Source organism: Triticum dicoccoides, chromosome 1B (genome assembly GCF_002162155.2).
Source record: "Triticum dicoccoides isolate Atlit2015 ecotype Zavitan chromosome 1B, WEW_v2.0, whole genome shotgun sequence".
Taxonomy (NCBI): Eukaryota; Viridiplantae; Streptophyta; class Magnoliopsida; order Poales; family Poaceae; genus Triticum; species Triticum dicoccoides.
Window position 1 is genome coordinate 651,249,665 of NC_041381.1, and position 18,061 is coordinate 651,267,725.

An 18,061-nucleotide genomic window follows, 5' to 3' on the forward strand; every position below is an offset into this window, starting at 1 on the left:
CTCGACAAGGCCAAGGAGACCTACAAGCCGGACGCGTCGACTCCAGGCGCGTCAGAAGGGCGGCCGGACGGCAACAAAGGTGCCAAGAAGGGGAAACACGCCGACGTAGCCACCACTCGCGTGCAGGAGTCCATCCAGCACTGCCTCGCCGACGCACAGGTCCGCGCCGCCCTTCGTGAAGAGAAGACCAAGGCGCGGTGGTCGGCGTTGATGTCTAGCAGCGCCGTCAAGCTCGACCTACTCCGGACCAACGTCGCCGTGAAAAAGAGGAACACCGACCTGGCTTTCCTACTAGGCGGGGCAGACATGCTCCAGAGCACCGACGAGGTGGTCAAGGCGTGGTACTTGGCGGGGCGCGGCCTCATCCTGAACCAGCTTCCCTCGACGACGCCGCCCACGCCCACGACGACGTCGCTCATGCTCACGTCCACGCACACGCCGACACCGTCGCCAAGCCCGAGCGATGAGGCCGCCGAGACTGCCCGCAGCACAGAAGCCACGCCGACGCCGCCAAGCACAGAGACCCCATCAAGACCGCGCACGCCGACTCCGCCGATGCTGGAGGCCGACCTCGCCGCCTGATGCGCGCTTTCGTCCTTTCTGTTTTTGTACGCCGAACTTTTCATCCGATCTCCGATCTACTGGACGCTTGATCGCCGGATTGTGGCGTCGATTTTGTGCGCGGGAATGACTACGTTTGAATTTGCCGTGGCTGGGGGGCGGCGCCTGGGGGCCTGGCTGGGAGCTAGGCCGTTCCCAGGGGACGATCTAGCGCCGGTTCGTCCCCAGGCCGCTCTTTTTCGGCGACCCAGGGGATTGAATGGCTGGAGATGCTCTTAGAAGTTCCGCTTTGTATGTCGACTAGTGGTTGGGGCGCCACCTGGTGGCGCCTCCTGAGGCATGACGGTGCGGTGCCTGGTTTGCTGCCGCCCATTCAGCTGGCATGTTCGGTTTGTTGTGTACATGAGCATTTATTGGAGGCACATGTATAGAGGAAGCTAGGCATGGTATTGCAACAAAAAAAAATATTTAAACTGATTGTATTGATAATGAGGATCACCCATTACAGTTGGTCCAAAGATAGTGCAGCACATATGACATATGTTTATATTTATAGTACATGAAAGAAGACATGAGGAGATACAACCTGATGGAATAGAAAATGCATTACAAGTTGCACCTTGCAAAAGGAAAAGATCACTTATAATACTAATACATAAAAGTTACTCCCTCCGTCCCATAATGTAAGACATTTTTTGACACTAATGTAGTGTCAAAAAACATCTTACATTATGGGATGGAGGGAGTAGTAAGCTAGTTAAACAGTAACACGACAAATTACAATTTGGAATCATTATCTAATTCAGTTCATTAGTGTGACTGATACTGTTAAAATTACATTGAAAGAATGTCCATTGGTCAGCTAACGCTAAACTACCAGTGCACCACCAGCTTGTGTATTTAGGTGATCAAAGAATAATAAGATGGCATGGCCTTAAAACTGATGGCAAACAGATAGTAGAAGAATCTCATGATGACGAATTATTTTACTGTCATCAAGCGCTACTTTGAATTGAGATCTCGACTTCAGATCTTTCAGTAATGAACTCTGAGCAAAATGGCAATGACTTGTAAAGGAAAAAAAATACAAATGCAGAGACCAAAAAACTGGTATGACTTGAATACACAAGCTGTTACTAACCAAAGCCTCAGAGAAATGTGAGGCAATAATGCACCACCACAATGTAACCAAAGCTTGGATTAGAGATGTAGCATACATGTGACAATGCACCACCAATATATTTCTATCTACACTTGAAAAATCATGTGTCATCTTCTATTTTTATGCCTGTTACAGCAGCTCGGGATCCGAGCAACACCAAATACGTCCATAGCATCATAACCTAAATAAAAAAAATGGGGTTGGGGGTTGGGTGGAATTATCAGCACAAATGATTAGCAATGCTTTCTCACAAGCCAAAGGCACAAACAAAATCTTGAACCTAATTCTTACAAAAGTAACGAGACAGAAGGGGAAGGACATGTTGGCCTTCTTTAATAGAAGCAAGAAACTCTGGTCTTATTGAATCTAATGCTTACAGGTAGGGTCAATTAATAACACAAGTAAAAAAATGTTCGCATACTCAGGTATAACCCACGAACCAGTTCCTCTGGAAGCTTATTGTTCTCTTGAACACAAAATTGTTCTCCTCCTTCATCAAAGTCGCAATTAAAGCCAAGGTCTGCACAGATATAAATAAACGAGATCAGTGTGTTATCCTTTGGCATCACCGGACAACATAAGGGGGGTAATATCTTCTACATAAGGTCCAGATTGCATGGTTGATGACACTTGCAGAGATGCTAAAGAGAACTTGGTACACTGTACGTACAAAACAATAACACATTGAAGTTACACCATAATGGATTCCACCTCCCAAATTCAAGAAATTAACACAGTGCATAGGAAATTGCATTTCCAATTAATAAGGAAAAAATATGACCATCTAAATAGGAAAGAAAGACCACAGTAAGTAGAAAGTTCATAGATGTCGACAGACAAAATATGATCAGATAGCAACAATAAATTTAATATATCAAATGGGGTTAGAACTTGAAAGGAGTAAGAAGAACATGGTTGAATTAAGAAATGAAAAGTTTTCAACACATATATTGAGTGGTAATAGAAGATGGACAACACGTGCATGATAGTGCAAAATGATGACATAAGACATAAATAGGCCAAGACAAAATGCAGTTGAAGAATAAAATTGCATCACAAATTTCATCAAGAATGCTAAGATATATTGGAGGACCAAAGATGTATACACCATGGTAAACTATTAAAAATAACAATCTCAATGTTCCTAAAAACACCAAAGTTTATTAGATGGGTCCTCTCTACCAGTTGTCACTCAAGTAGCCAATAGGAATTACTTCGGTCTTTTGGATCATTCATGTTTGATGATGCAGGATTCATGTGCATGATACTATAATGATTTACGATCAATAACATACAAGATTCGCATGACAGATTCAAAAGACTGATCTTTTTTTAATACTCCCTCCGTCCGGAATTACTTGTCACGAAAATGGATAAAAATGGATGTATCTACAACTATAATATGTCTAGATACATTCATTCCTTCGACAAGTAATATTGAGTAGTTTATACCACTTTAGAGTAAGAGTTAGACATACCTTGTTGATTTTTTTGTTGGAAGGGAGTTCACCTCAGAAGGTATTGTTTCTGGTTCTGCAAGTTCTCTTGTCTGCGAAGAAAAGAACAACTCTCAACCATAGGATGATGGATCAGTGACAAGGTCACAATTTAGTCAGTACAAGGCTAACAAAGGATGACCGTGGGTTATTATCTGAACACAGTTACAGTTTGACAGCCATAAGAAAACTTGGTTGCTGTTGTTACAACCGTAGCGGACAATTAAGATCAAGATTTTACCTCTTGATAACTCCAACTGCCCAGACTTTCCTAATCAGAGCCCTTATTTATGGATGTCGGTTGCAACGGTGGAGCGTAAACAACCTTCAGCTTCACCTCGTTCACCATGTTGCCCGATTCTTTGGTGAACTACAAAAATACCTCACTAAGGTTACTCAAGGAAAATTGACATCCTTCAGTGTGATTACAAAACACAGAAGTCAACCCTATATAACACAGAGTACCATGTCTCCGCTGATGTCCTTCGGTAATATGCCCTGGCTTACCACGGCACTCTGAACAAGGAACACGGCCCTGCATTGCATATCCAGTACGCTTGCATTGTTAATGAAAACAACAATTCAAAGAGTCTAAGCTTCAGTTTCGGAATTTGGAAGGATCAGTGGTAACAAAAATTGACACTCGTGCAGCTACAAGGCAAATATTGTAGCTCTCATTCGAAGGCAAGACACTGTAACCAAGGCAAGCACTCTAGCTGCATATTTCAGAAATAGTTCAGCGAATTGCAAGGCTTACATTGGCATGGACTCTCTCAAGTTGCGCAGTCAGAAAAATTTGCTCAAAACTATGTGCTAAAATGAAAATGAGTAAAACTTGCCTGCTTAAATGTTGGTACATCAATGGTTCATTGACCTGCTCCCATGGGATTTAAATAAAATGCTAGTATATCATGGTCTCATACCTCATCATCATGAAGTACTGGAACAATCACAATATGACGAGGACAAACTGAAAGTAAATCGAGGAAAACACACATACTGATTGGCTAATGCAGTCCGTCAACTTATCGAGAACAACGAATGTGGATCGCGGTGCCACAATGCCGTTGTTTGGCTGGACGTAGTACTTCTTTGGGCTCGTTTTCTTAACCTACAGACCCAAAGTTGCCCTGATTTAGTAACTACCAGAGTACCAGTACAAGTCTACAATACAATCATTTCGATAGAAATCTGTTACTAACCAACGTGTTGACAGGAATGTGAGCGACAATCAATACCTGCAAAACAAAATAAGCGGTACAAAATGGATAGTCAATCAGGTGAAGACGAAGCAAAGAAAACGAAGCTAAAATCCAAGAAACAAATACCCAGCAAAGAGCCAAATAGAGGTAAGAAAACCAAAGCAGGGCGTACCTGCACTTGTCGCACAACACGGCCAAGCCGCCGGATCGCAGCCGCCAGAAGCCCAGAACTTCCTCCACTCCTCGCCCAAGACGATCTAGTTGTTGATGAGGTGGGACGCCCGTACAACATCCTTTGTGGGGCCAGCTGGTCATCCTCCGCGTCGTCGACGCCATCGACGCTTTCTTCTGGCGAGGCCACCCTGCAGCTCCTTCTGTTCACCTTCTCTCTTCTCCAGTGGTCGGCGCCGAAGTAGCTAGGATGGGCCGACAGGGGCGAGGAGGCCGCGGCGGCAACCCTAGCAATCTACCCGGGGAAGGGGCTCAAGGCGAGACGAAAAGAGGTCGCGTGCGTTGGCAGAGAAGGGGCTCAAGGCGATTGATTTTCTCCTCTGTTTTTCTTCTAGGCAACTCGAATGACGCGCGCGTGGGACGGAGAAGACGAGGAGGTCGCGTGCGAGGAAGGAAGGGCATTGAGGCTTGCGTCAGGGAAGGGCGTATCTGGGGAGATATTTCCTTCCGCCCTCTTTCTTCTGGACGAAGGAAACAACCACACCCTTTTTTCTACGAGGGCGATGATGCAGACGATAGAATTTACATCGATCGCTCCGGTAACAAGCAATCGACATGGCATACGCGAGGGAGCGCCCTTACCGCGACTGTTAATGGGTTTAATTGCTAGGTCTGCACAAAAGTTGAAACTGGTAGGTCCGTACAAAAGTAGAAAGTACTTACTGTGGATAATGGATATATGGGACATGACCATACGTATACCTGGTGCGTGTAAAGCGGCACGATGCAGCCATCATCTTTGCCTTTTATGGAAGTGAGATTCCATCACCACGTCGATGTGTAGTGTAGGGTCACAACGGGAAAAGGTGCCGGAAATGTGATTTTGCCATGGGCTGATCGTTGTGTAAAGTTGATTTTTCTCGTCAGCTAGCCATGAGTGAACGTGGGTGGTGGCAGGCCCGTCTGTCGTTCGGCGTTGGCGTTGGAGCCCTGTCCATTCGGCGGGCCTATAAAACGGCTACTGAGGAGCCCCATTTGTGCAAACGGTGCCTCCATCTCAGCTCACGAGCAACCTAATCAAGAAAGAAGAGCAGCAGAGCCGTGTTTAATCACTCGTCAAGGACCGATGGCGTTTCTGGGAGGATCATTGCGCGTGACGAGGAGCATTAGCAGCCGGAAGATGATGGAGGGGAAGAAGAGCCACGGCGCGTCCGGGTTGTGGCGGCAAGCGCCGGCGCCCGTGAGGCAGCTGTTCTGGAGGGTGAGGCGCTCCATGCTACGGCCGAAGCGCCGCGCCGTGAGTTTCGGGTACGACCTCAAGAGCTACTCCCAGAACTTCGACGACGGCCTCGTCCCTGTCCACCGCCTCTAGCGACACCCGTAGCTTCTTCTTCATCTTCTTCTTCTTCTTCTTCTTAATTTTACTTGCCGCCCGGCCGGACCATGGCTCGAGGCTGGAGAGTTTGAAGCGTCGTCACCTTGTGATTTGCTCCTCCTCTAGTTCAGCTACGAGTGTATATTAGACAGTACTGTTCATACACAAGTTGCTTACTGCTGGAAGTCTGAAACTGGCAATGAAATGACAGTGTTTCTACGTGCCTGTATGTAGTCTGCAAGCCGCGTAACTTGCCACGGTGGAATGGGATTTAAACCATTTCTGTTTATTTCGCCCAAGAATACATTCTCGCTACTGCTGTCATTTTATTTCTGTTCATGCTAGCGAAGATGGTGGGAGCAAATATTTTTTATCAACTATTGTTTTCAGATCTTACCATTGTTACAGAACATGTTCACTCCTTAGCCAGGAGGCTGGAAGATATGTCATCATAGATTTTTGTTTAGAACATATTAATCCAGTTTATAAGGGAAACCTGATAAAAAATCTGAACAAGAGAGCCTGCACAACAACAGGGGCGGGACATGGGAGGGTCTTTAGCCTGCACAACAACAGGGGCGGGACGCCTTCACGAGGGGGAAACAAATGACCGCCCTGCGGCACTGCCGCCGAACCCAAAAGGAAACCATTGAACAATCACCATCGACCCCAAGCCGGCCGCACCACCACCACCATCAAACGAACACCGGCCCCTCCGGCTGATCCCAACTCCAAAAATGATGCCCACAAGAGGTGAACGGTGCAGGGCGCTGCCATCATCCGGTCTGATAGAGCATGGATATGAGGTTTTCCTTGGACCAAGGGACGACGGGGAGAGGAGCACATCACCATAGCAGCGGCCTCAAGAAGGTAGCGACGCCCACGGCCATGACTGTTGTTGCCTCCGACCATAATCGGAAACAGACTTTCGCCTGACATCGTCTCCTATGCCTGTGAGTAGACCAAACGGCCCGCCACGTCCACGAGGCCCTACCAAGGTCAGCCGCCACCAACCTTTGTCTGTTGTGCACATCCTAGCTCCCAGTGGCAAGCCGCCTCCTTGTTGCTGAGCAGCAACAACCTCCACACCATGAACGCCAGATCGGAGCGGCATTGTGCCTGGATCCCTGAACCACCTGGTCAATGAGCAACAAGGCCAACAACGACCGCACACATCCAGTCTTGCCAGGTCCGTACCGCACGGCAAGCCGCAGGACAAGCAGCAGATGGTCCCCACTGCTGCCCAGGTAAATCCGGGCCAGATGCCTACCCCCATCAACATTTCTAGCAAAGCCCGGCACCATAGCACGCGGCACCACCCGCCCATTGCACCACCACGACCGGCAGAGACACCGACCGCCAGAGGAGCCCGCGTAAACCCAACCAACATCGGCCAAAGGCATCGAGCAGCCATAGGGCACTTCCATGCCAACCTCCAAATCCAGTGAAGACCCCCATGGATCTAGGACACCGCGCGCCCAAGCTCTTGCAGCCGCGCACCACCAAGCAGCAACGCCGCCGCAAGTGCAGCCCCCGTTCAGCTGATGGTGCTTTCACCGCACCGCATTCCGCTGTCGCCGCCCACACACAAACCAACAGGATCACTGAAGCGACAACTCATGCCGGCAACCACTGCCTCGACCACCACCTCAGATCTCGGCCACGCATGCCGGGGAAGCGTCGTGTCATCGGCAACCACCCGAGCTCCTGCTCGAGGGCTGGTGCCTTGTTGAGAGTCGCGGTGCCCCGTCACAAGATCCGAGCGGGTTTTTCCTGGGGGTGCAGTAGGCGACGGTGGGGGAGGAGAAGCCGGAGAGGAAGGAGGTTGCAACGGGAGGATTCGGCGTCGCCTGAGTCGCCTTGGGGGAGGTAAGACTCCCTTCAAAACCATAAAATTTATCCAAGTCATCATTGATCACGTATGACTTGGATTGGATATATGCACCACCATCCCATGCATACTACCAACAACGCCCGTCCTTTATGTGATGTGTTGATTAGCCAATTGGATTATGCTCGTGGGAAGCTTCCTATAGATATATCGGTTCAATCAAACACTATTACTTTGTCTTTAACTATCCGTTTTTCACACAAGGTTAGCAACACGTCGGAAAGTTGGTCCAAGTAGAGAGATACAGAGGGCAATCCAGTGCAGTCCACGTGCTATATCCGATATGCCTTGTTACTACCATCGCTAGGCTAGCAGGTAGAACTAAAATAAAATCAAAAGCTTGAACCTTTGTTCCACTGCAACCACAAGAACATTAATTTGTCAGTCTATCTTCATTATTCGTGCAATGTTTTTTACATTGTTTATGTCAGGATAGGATCATGAGTTCTTCGAGACTCATTGGTGTGTTCGGTGCAATGGTGTTTAGTGGTTATTCAAGTCGGCGTTGTTCCATTCTTGTTCGATAGTAGGTGTGGCGGTTTTTTATGGCCTTCGCTATCTTTTTTATTGTCATTTTTCTTTAGCCTGCTTATATACGAGGATTTCTTCGCTAGGATCGTACAAAATTTGAAAGTGCCAATTCTGTACAAAAGTTTAAAGTACTTACTGTTGGTAGCGCGGCGCCGTGGAGCGTGTCGGTGCAATCATGAACTTGAAACCGACACTGTACCATGAAACTTAACTGAACAATAGATATATGTGGCACGACCGTCATGCGTGTACAGCGTCACGATGTAGTCATCGTCTTTCTTCTTCTACTCCTTTTGTTTCTTTTCCGATGAAGATTTGTCCCAAAGAACTATTTCTTCATGATCGGATATGAGTCAACACCTAAACACGACCACATGCATGGTTCCAATGTAGCTTTTTTTTTTAAACAAGGTTCCAATGTAGCTTTATTAGCACATAAAGAGCATTGCCTACACGCCCATCTTTCGGGTAATGTGGACGGCCAAAGACTAGGGCACCAACACGTAGCCAGAAAACATATCAATGAATTAGTATCTCACAAGAAAAATGAAGTGCTAGGTTTTCAACGGGTGGCGAGAGAGAATCTGTGTGCATGCAGCCATCCGTTCTTCTCTAGTTTTATCAGAAGAAAAACTACTATCATGGCCCCCTATCAAGAGTCTAGTGCAATGTATTCATGCAACAAAATATTTGGTACATTTATACTCTCGGACCGGGGCTTGTCCCGCTATATATAGCTCTCTTTTTATTCACGAGATGAAACCAATGTAGTATAACTAAGTTGTTTGATATATATGCATCCATATTGGGAAGTGAAGTGGATTTTCAATGTAAATTTTCAGGAGGCATGATACAGAACCACCCTTATAAAAGTTTGTGATTTTGTAGGTAGATCAGTGGTGATATTAAAATTTATCCCTTTGATTAAGAAACATTATAATGTATTCCACGTGATCAGAATGTTCAGGACCCTCGAAACTCCGATTTGGTAGATAATTGATCGTTTTAGGTCGAGATCCATCCTTATTAGAAGCATTGGCGTATGTTGTAGCACCGTTGAATTACAACGTCAAAGTTATGATTGCCGTTACTTGCCACGATGGAATGGGATTTAAACTATTTATGTTTATGTCATGCGTGCTAGAATTCACTCTCGCACCGGGCTTCTCTCGCTCTCATGTTTGATATGGGTGCATATTGGGAGTGAAGTGAATTTTCGATGTCAATTTTCAGGAGGCATGATTTGGACCCCCCCCCCCTCCTTATAGTTTACGATTTTGTATGTAGATCAGCGGTGAGATTAAAACTTACCCTTTTGATTAAGAAACATTAATGTATTCCACGTGATCAGAATGTTCAGGCCCCCTCGAAACTCCCATTTGGTAGATAATTGATCGTTTAGGCCGAAATCCATCCTTACTAGAACCATTAGCGTGCGTGTTGCAACGTCAAAGTTATGCTCGCCGTAGTGCACCAAGAGATTTAGAAAATAGGTTGGAAATTCTGATTAATCTAAGATATACTATTCTTTTAAATAAACTCTGGTATATTCTACAAGTTAGTTGCTTGATGGTTAAGAGGGGCATATACATGTAATTGTTATCTTGACTTAACATTGTTCAATATATTCAATGTCTGGCGGTGTCCGCTCACATCTCTGGCCTGTTGTTGGGAGCCGGCGGGCGACGGCGTGGGGGCCATCGTTCTGCCTAATAAAGGCGGCGGTCCTAGGGTTCCTCTCACGCCAAGACGAAGATTGGCTTGATGCTTGTCCTCCTTGATCTTATCGGAGTGGCAAGTTCTGGAAGGCTCCGCCAGCGAACTCCCTGGGGCACCTCATGCCTGGAGATTGCTGGATCGGATTTGGTTCGGTCGTGCGCACGAAGTGTCAAGTTTTTCCCGACCATTTTTTTTGGAGGGAGCGGCACGAAGCTCTGCTATTTGTTGCCATCATGAGACATGTTTTTTTCGTTCCATGGTGAAGGCAAAGGCAGAGAATGTCATGAAAGCTGTGATCTGAGGACTAGTAATGGCGGTTCGAAACTTTGCGGTGATGATGAACTTGCTTGGTGTTTCGGGACTTGGAGCAGCGGCATGCAAGTGGGGGTGACAACACAGGAGAAGTTCAATGTCTTATCTTTCAGGGTGAAAATCCAAGGTCTGGCCTTAATTGATTGTGCCTAGCGATGACATTTTTTAAGGCATTGTTTTGAGAGCGTGGACTTTCTTCAGGGTGAAAACCTATGATTTATGATCGGGCGACGACGCCGTTTGTGCACTATTTCCTTCTTGGAGGCGTCACTTTTGGAGAATTTAGACTTGAAGTATTTCTTGGTGGTGTTCGTACGTGCTGCTTCAAGGACTAGATCACTGTAGCATAACTTTTCTGGTTTAGATTGTTTTTTTGGTTGTGTGTATCCGTAGTGCCATTAGGTATTTGTATTGTTGCACATGCTGAGTGTAATTGGTATCTTCAAGATATTAATATATTTTCTTTATCGAAAAAAAGCACGGGTCATTTTGTCTTAAGAAAAAGCACTGGCAGTGGTATGGCAAGCGCCAACACTTGTCGATGGATGCCTGATGCCTCAAACGAATTTACTTTCGAGTATGCAACTGCTTGTGTCGACACGGCACGAGGCCTCCACCGACCCTCTCGCTCCTAGGATGCTGTACCTTTACCTTTTATGGGAGAGATTCCATCGCCGATGCCGCGTCGATCAGTCTTTGACAGTAGGTGTGTAGTGTAGGGTGACAACGGGAGAAGATGTCGGAAATGTGATTTTGCCATTTGCCGATCGTTGTGTAAAGTGGATTTTTCCCATCAACCGTGATTGCGCGTGAGCGGTGGCCGTCGGCGGCGGTGTCAGAGCCCTATTTGTTTGGCGAGCTTATAAAACGGCTGCTGAGAAGCTTCAATTGTGCAAGCAAACGGTGCATCCATCTCGGATCAGAAGTTAGTCCCTACGTACCTAATCAAGAAAGAAAGAAGAGCAGCAGAGCTGTGTTTAATCAAGAGAAAAGTCCATTTTCATCCTTTAATTCTTCGGTTTGCTCATTTTTTGTCTCTCAACTCTAAAACTGGATAGATTGCACCACGAACTCTCGAAACCAGCCACTTTTCGTCCTTGCAGGGTTTCGCTGCTGAGTCAACCCGGTTTTGACCACGAGATGAACAGTACACAGATGAACACTAAAATCAAAAAATAGCAAAAAAATCAAAAAAATCTGAATTTTTTTTGCGTCGTAGATAATCAGTGCGCAAGGTGCGTGCCAATTTTTGTCATGTTTGGACGTTCGAGGAGCTCGGGGCAAAAAAAGAACAAGACTAAATGTACTCTGTGATGAAAGGTAAATTCAAAAAATAGCAAAAAAAATAAAAAAAAATCTGAAATTTTTTTAGGTCGAAGATTCTCAGGTGCGCAAGGCGCATGCAAATTTTTGTGCTAAATGATATCCGAGGGTTTGAAAACCACCCGAAGCGGCGGGCACACGTACACTAAAGTGAGCAAACCAAAGAATTGAGGGATGAAAAGTGGACTTTTCTCTTTAATCAACGGTGAGCGAGCTTCGGTCCGCATCATTGCGCGTGACGAAGAGCATTAGCAGCCGGAAGATGATGGAGGGGAAGAGCTACGGCGGGTCGGGGTTGTGGCGGCAGGCTGCTGCCCATGAGGCAGCTGTTCTGGAGGGTGAGGCGAGCCATGCTGCAGCCGAAGCGCTGCGCCATGAGCTCCGGGTATGACATCAAGAGCTACTCCCACAACTTCGATGATGGCCTCGTCCCAGCTCACCGCCTGTAGCTGACACCCGCGGGGTCTTCTTCTTGTTCTTCTTCTTCTCAATTTTACTTGCCGCCCGGCCGGACCATGGCTCGAGGCTAGAGGTATTGAAGCGTCGTCACCTTGTGATTTGCTCCTCTCTAGTTTTTTTTTGAAACGGAGGCAAAAGCTTTGCCTCATCCATTAAATAAGAGAGAATAGAGTTTGTTATAAGCCACCGAAAAACACAATATGTGGATTACTCGCGCGCGATAAAAGATCCTAGTTTTTAGCTCCGGCGATGACCCAAAGGTTTGCCTCGGTTCAGCTACGTGTATATTAGACAGAACTGTTACCATTGTTCTTCAGATCTTAGATGTGAGGTGTCATCGAGGATCATCGCCATCGCCCGAATGAGCTGACGGAAGGGCCATCGCCATGAAAGTCCCTCATAGATGTGAGGTGTCGTCGAGGACCACAATGACAGAACTTTGCAAGCAGCCTAACACACCGCACATGCGCGCGTATCGAGCCCCATGGCACAACTTAGGAGCGTCCACGGTAAACAAGTCACACCAAACATGAAACTTGGTTGGGAGCTCTTCCACGACAATTCAAAATGACTGGCCAGTTGGGAGGCATCTCGCACCATGTATGAGCCAAGAATAACTAAGACATCACCAAGAGCACGGAGCTCGCTGCAACACATCTGCAGATATGGGAGGGTCTTGAGCCTGCACATCAACAGGGGCGAGACACCTTCACGGGGGGAAACAAATGGCCGCAGGTCCAAAGGCACCGCCGTCGAACCCAAAAGGAAACGACTGAACATATTATTTAGACCTAAAATAAAAAGCTCCCAAGAGAAGAAGCACTGAGCAAAAAAAAAAGCTAGTTTTTTTCATGGGTGGAGAAAGAGAGAGAGAGAGAATATGTGTGCATGCAGCACTCCGTCCATCTCTACCTTTACCAGAAGAAAAACTACTATCATGGACTTCTATCGGGGTGTATTGCAATATATTCCTGTAGCAAAATGTTTGGTACCTTTATACTGGAAGTCAGCACAACAAGCTTGTTGCGAGACGAAGGGCAACCGATGTTCCGGTAGGTACACGTGCTGTTAGAATTTCCGCTTTTTATGCTTATTGTGGATAATGGATATAGAGGACATGACTGTGGTGCGTGTAAAGTGGCACGATGCAGCCACCGCCTTTCTTCTTCTCCGCCCTTTGTCTCTTTTCCGATGAAGATTTGTCCCAACGAACTATATCATCATGATCGGATATATGGGTTGTCATTAACCAAGACCACATGGTTCCATCGTATCTTTGTTGACACATCAAGAGTATTTGCCTACGTGCCAATCTTTCCGGTAATGTGGACGGCCAAATTAAAATCAGGCGATACCCGAACTTGAGCACCAACATGCGATCCAGTGATTCTTCTCTTGTGACCTTTTGATACAACACTATTTAGAACTAAAAAAACACTTGTCGTGGTATGGAAGCACCAACGCTTGTCGATAAATGTCTCAAGCGAAATTACTTTTGTGTATGCATCTGTGTCGACACGGCACGAGGGTTCCACCGACCCTCTGGTGTTTCTTTTCCGGTAATGTTTAATTAGGTTTAAGTGGACTTTGGCCGGCGGTTGACCGGCCACTTATGTTTAATTATGTTTATCTCCGCGAGCTTGTTTTTTTCCACGTCGGCACATTTAGGTCCGCCTCCCGTTGGGCGGTCAAGCCGACCCATTTGAGAATGCGGACGCGCACGTCCGCCTGGCCGTCCAACGGGGCGACCCAAACGGACGCGCCGTTTGTCCGTTTGAGTCGGCGCCCTGGCCTCACGAACCGGGGCTGATGCACCCTTTGGTCCCGGTTCGTGAGTGAACCGGGATTAATGCCCTTATCCTGGCATCAACCAAAGCCCTGTTTTCCACTAGTGACTCATCACCGCTGCTCTCTCATATCATTCCATTTGGAATTATGAAAACATCACCCGGAAATATGCACCTCACCATATTTCTACATATAGACCATATAGGGTGTGAATAGTTCTCAAACGACAACATTGCCACCAGAGCGGGTTGTCATCACTTACCCCGCCAACTTTCAGTTGGCCTTCATTTTTTCCTCGGGTGGTTTAGTAGAAGTAAGCAGAAAACCACCTGAAGGCAAGAAGCTCGTCCAGTCCAACGAAGCCAAACTAGAGCAGTCGCAGGAGAGCCACTTACCCAACGGCGATGAAGATGAACTTAGAGATGCACATCAACACGACATGTAAATATCTAGCTTGTATAAGCAATATCAGAGACATCTCATCACAAAAACTTGGGAAGGACTACTAAAACCTTTCATTTCCTGTACGAACCATGGGACCAACATTATCAAACCTAGAACATGTATCTCTACTATTAAAGAGGAGTTCAGGAACGTAGACTGTACATTGGTATCCTTCTTTTAATTATGTGAAGTGAAATCGGTTCTTTGAAATAAGTGAAATCATTTTTTGAGTTCATTGAAATCAGTACTTTGAATTAACCAAAATCAATGATATAAACTTGTGATATCTCTTTCCTTGAAATGAGTGAAATATGTTGTTTAAAAATAGTGAAATCGGTTCTTTGAAATAAATGAAATCAATGATTCATAAATTAGTGTAGTGAAATCTTTTGTCTTTGAAATGAGTAAAATATGTTGTCTTAAAAAAGTGAAATCGGTGTTTTAAAGTGAATGATATATGTATTCTTATACTAGTGAAATCGGTCTTTCTGAAAATGAGTGAAATTATTCTTGTTGAATTAAATGGAACAATTCTTTTGAAGTGGGTGAAATCAATGTTTCTGAAATGAAATCAGTGTTCTGAATATTGAAATGAAATCAGTGTTTTTAATTAATGAATGAAATCTTTTTTTTAAGAAATGAGTGAAATATGTTTCATGAAGTTTTTAAATCATTCAAAATATATTCAAATCTGATCTTGTTTTAGCGATCTCGTCGCCCGGAATTCCAGTATTTAAAAAGATTTTTGAATAATTTTTTATTCAAAAGATATGAATGAATTAGTATTTCACAAGAAAAATGAAAAGCTAGTTTTCTTAATGGGTGGAGAGAGAGAATATGTGTGCATGCAGCACTCCGTCATTCTCTTCCTTTACCAGACGAAAAACTACTATCATGGACTTATATCGGAGTGTATTGCAATGTATTTCTGCAGCAAAAAAATTGGTACCTTTATACTGCAACTCAGCACAACAATCTTCACGCGGAGACGAAGGGCAACAGATGTGCCGGTAGGTACTGGTGCTGTTAGAATTTCCGCTTTTTATGTCGATTGCTAGGTCTGTACAAAATTTGAAAGTGGTACGTCTGTACAAAAGTAGAGAGTGCTTACTGTGGATAATGGATATATGGGATATGACCGTGGTGCGTGTAAAGCGGCACGATGCAGCCATCGTCTTTCTTCTTCTCCTCCCTTTGTCTCTTTTCCAATGAAGATTTGTCCCAAAGAACTAGTATATCATCATGATACGATATATGGGTTGTCACTAATCAAGACCACATGGTTCCAACGTATCTTTATTAACACATAAAGAGTATTTGCCTACGTGCCAATCTTTTGGTAATGTGGACGGCCAAATTAAAATCGGGCGATATCCGACCTGAGCACCAGCATGCGATCCAGTGCTTCTTCTGTTGTGACCTTTTAATACAACACTATTTAGAACTGAAAAAACATTGGTCGTGGTATGGCAAGCACCAACGCTTGTCGATGGATGCCTCAAGCGAAATTACTTTTGAGTATGCATCTGTGTTGACACGGCACGACGCTTCCACCGACCCTCCTAGGATACTGTACCTTTGCCTTTTATGGGAGTGAGATTCCATCACCACGTCGATGTGTAGTGTAGGGTCACAACGGGAAAAGATGCGGAAATGTGATTTTGCCATGGGCTGATCGTTGTGTAAAGTTGATTTTCCTCGTCAGCTAGCCATGAGTGCACGTGGGTGGTGGCACGACGCGTCCGGGTTGTGGCGGCAAGCGCCGGCGCCCGTGAGGCAGCTGTTCTGGAGGGTGAGGCGCTCCATGCTATGGCCGAAGCGCCGTGCCGTGAGTTTCGGGTACGACCTCAAGAGCTACTCCCAGAACTTCAACGACGGCCTCATCCCTGTCCACCGCCTCTAGCGACACCCGTAGCTGCTTCTTCTTCTTCTTCTTCTTCTTCTTTTTCTTCTTCTTCTTCTTCTTCTTAATTTTACTCGCTGCCCGGCCGGACCATTGCTTGAGGCTGGAGAGTTTGAAGCGTTGTCACCTCGTGATTTTCTCCTCCTCTAGTTCAGCTACGAGTGTATATTAGACAGTACTGTTCATCACAAGTTGCTTACTGTTGGAAGTCTGAAGCTGCCAATGAAATGACAGTGTATCTACGTGCCAGAACTTTGCAAGCAGCCTAAGAGCATCTCCAGCTGTTCGGCCCCCCAGGGCGCCGAAAAAGAGCGGCCTGAGGGTGAGCCGGCGGTATAGTCGGCGCTGGGGCGGTTGGGCACCCAGCCGTCGCCCCCAGGCGCCGATTTCAGCCCAATTTTCGGCCCAATTGTGTCAAAAATCGACCCGATATCTGCGTGAATCGGCCCATATTCGGCGCGGTTCGGCGTGTTTCGGCGTGAATTTTCGCATACAAATAGAAATCAATTAGTTCGTCACATAGTTTGGCATGGTTCGGCGTGTTTCATCACATAAATCAAATAGTTCAATACAAATTATATCGTTAACAAATAAAAATTCAAATTTCATCACACGTCATTCCGGTGTCGCCCGGCCTCGCCCTTGAGCCTCCATAGGTGCTCCACCAGATCGTGTTGCAGTTCTTGATGCACCTGTGGGTCTCGGATCTCCTGACGCATATTGAGGTAGTCAGTCCAGGTTGCCGGTAGCTGGTGATCAACTTGGGCAAGAGGACCCTGCCTGTAATATGGTCCAGTGTCAAACACTGGCTCTTCCTGCTTGCTCTCAATGATCATGTTGTGCAAGATGACATAGCAAGTCATGATCTCCCATATTTGATATTTCGACCAGGTCTGAGCAGGGAACAAGACAACAGCAAATCAAGATTGGAGCACACCAAATGCCTGCTCGACATCCTTCCTGCAAGCCTCCTGAACCTTCAGAAACTAGGCGTTCTTGCCTCCTGGCACAGGGTTTGAGATGGTCTTCATAAATGTCGATCATCTCGGATAAATACCATCAGCTAGATATTACCCCTTGTTGTACTGCCGCCCATTGACCTCGAAGTTCATCGGAGGAGAATGACCTTCAACAGGCTTGGCAAAGACATGGGAGCACTGTAGGACGTTGATGTCATTGTGAGTTCCTGGCATCCCAAAAAAAGAGTGCCAAATCCAGAGGTCATGTGTGGCCACTGCCTCAAGTACCACACTGCATCCGTCTTTGGCGCCTTTGTACAACCCCTGCCAAGCAAATGGACAGTTCTTCCATTTCCAATGCATGCAGTCGATGCTTCCAAGCATCCCAGGAAATCGTCTTGTTGCATTCTGTGCTAGGATCCGAGCAGTGTCTTCCGCATTGGGTGTTTGCAAGTATTGCGGTCCAAACACTGCCACCACTGCCCTGCAGAACTTGTAGAAACACTCAAAGGTGGTGGACTCGACCATGCGTCCATAGTCGTCGAGTGAATCACCGGTAGCTCCGTATGCAAGCATCCTCATAGCTGTCGTGCACTTCTGTATTGAGGTGAATCCAAGTGTGCCGGTGCAATCCATCTTGCACTTGAAGTAGCTGTCGAACTCCCGGATGGAATTCACAATCCCGGGGAAACCTCTTCTTTTTCTCGGCAGGAAAAGATCTATCTAGCTGTAGTGGTCGATGGAAGGCACCGGGATCGGCAGGGT

At 46.2% G+C, this 18,061-nt stretch overlaps 1 protein-coding gene and 1 long non-coding RNA gene across 2 annotated transcripts; one reads left to right on the forward strand and one right to left on the reverse strand.

Moving 5' to 3' along the window:
* Positions 1 to 1,940: 1,940 nt before the first annotated feature.
* LOC119311119 lies at positions 1,941 to 4,306 on the reverse strand. The gene is made up of 4 exons (XR_005150884.1): positions 3,685 to 4,306; positions 3,461 to 3,589; positions 3,202 to 3,272; positions 1,941 to 2,243 (listed from the first exon to the last, which is right to left on the reverse strand). It is a non-coding gene; the product is annotated as an uncharacterized LOC119311119 (long non-coding RNA).
* A 1,337-nt stretch (positions 4,307 to 5,643) lies between these two features.
* LOC119311124 lies at positions 5,644 to 6,132 on the forward strand. The gene has a single exon (XM_037586758.1). It carries the CDS (start codon positions 5,719 to 5,721, stop codon positions 5,962 to 5,964), a length of 246 nt encoding a protein of 81 aa, XP_037442655.1. The 5' UTR covers positions 5,644 to 5,718; the 3' UTR covers positions 5,965 to 6,132.
* The last annotated feature ends 11,929 nt before the right edge of the window (positions 6,133 to 18,061 follow it).

Coding starts and splice junctions, on each gene's coding strand:
- LOC119311124 (XM_037586758.1), top strand. CDS start 5,719: ATGGCGTTTCTGGGAGGATCATTGCGCGTGACGAGGAGCATTAGCAGC.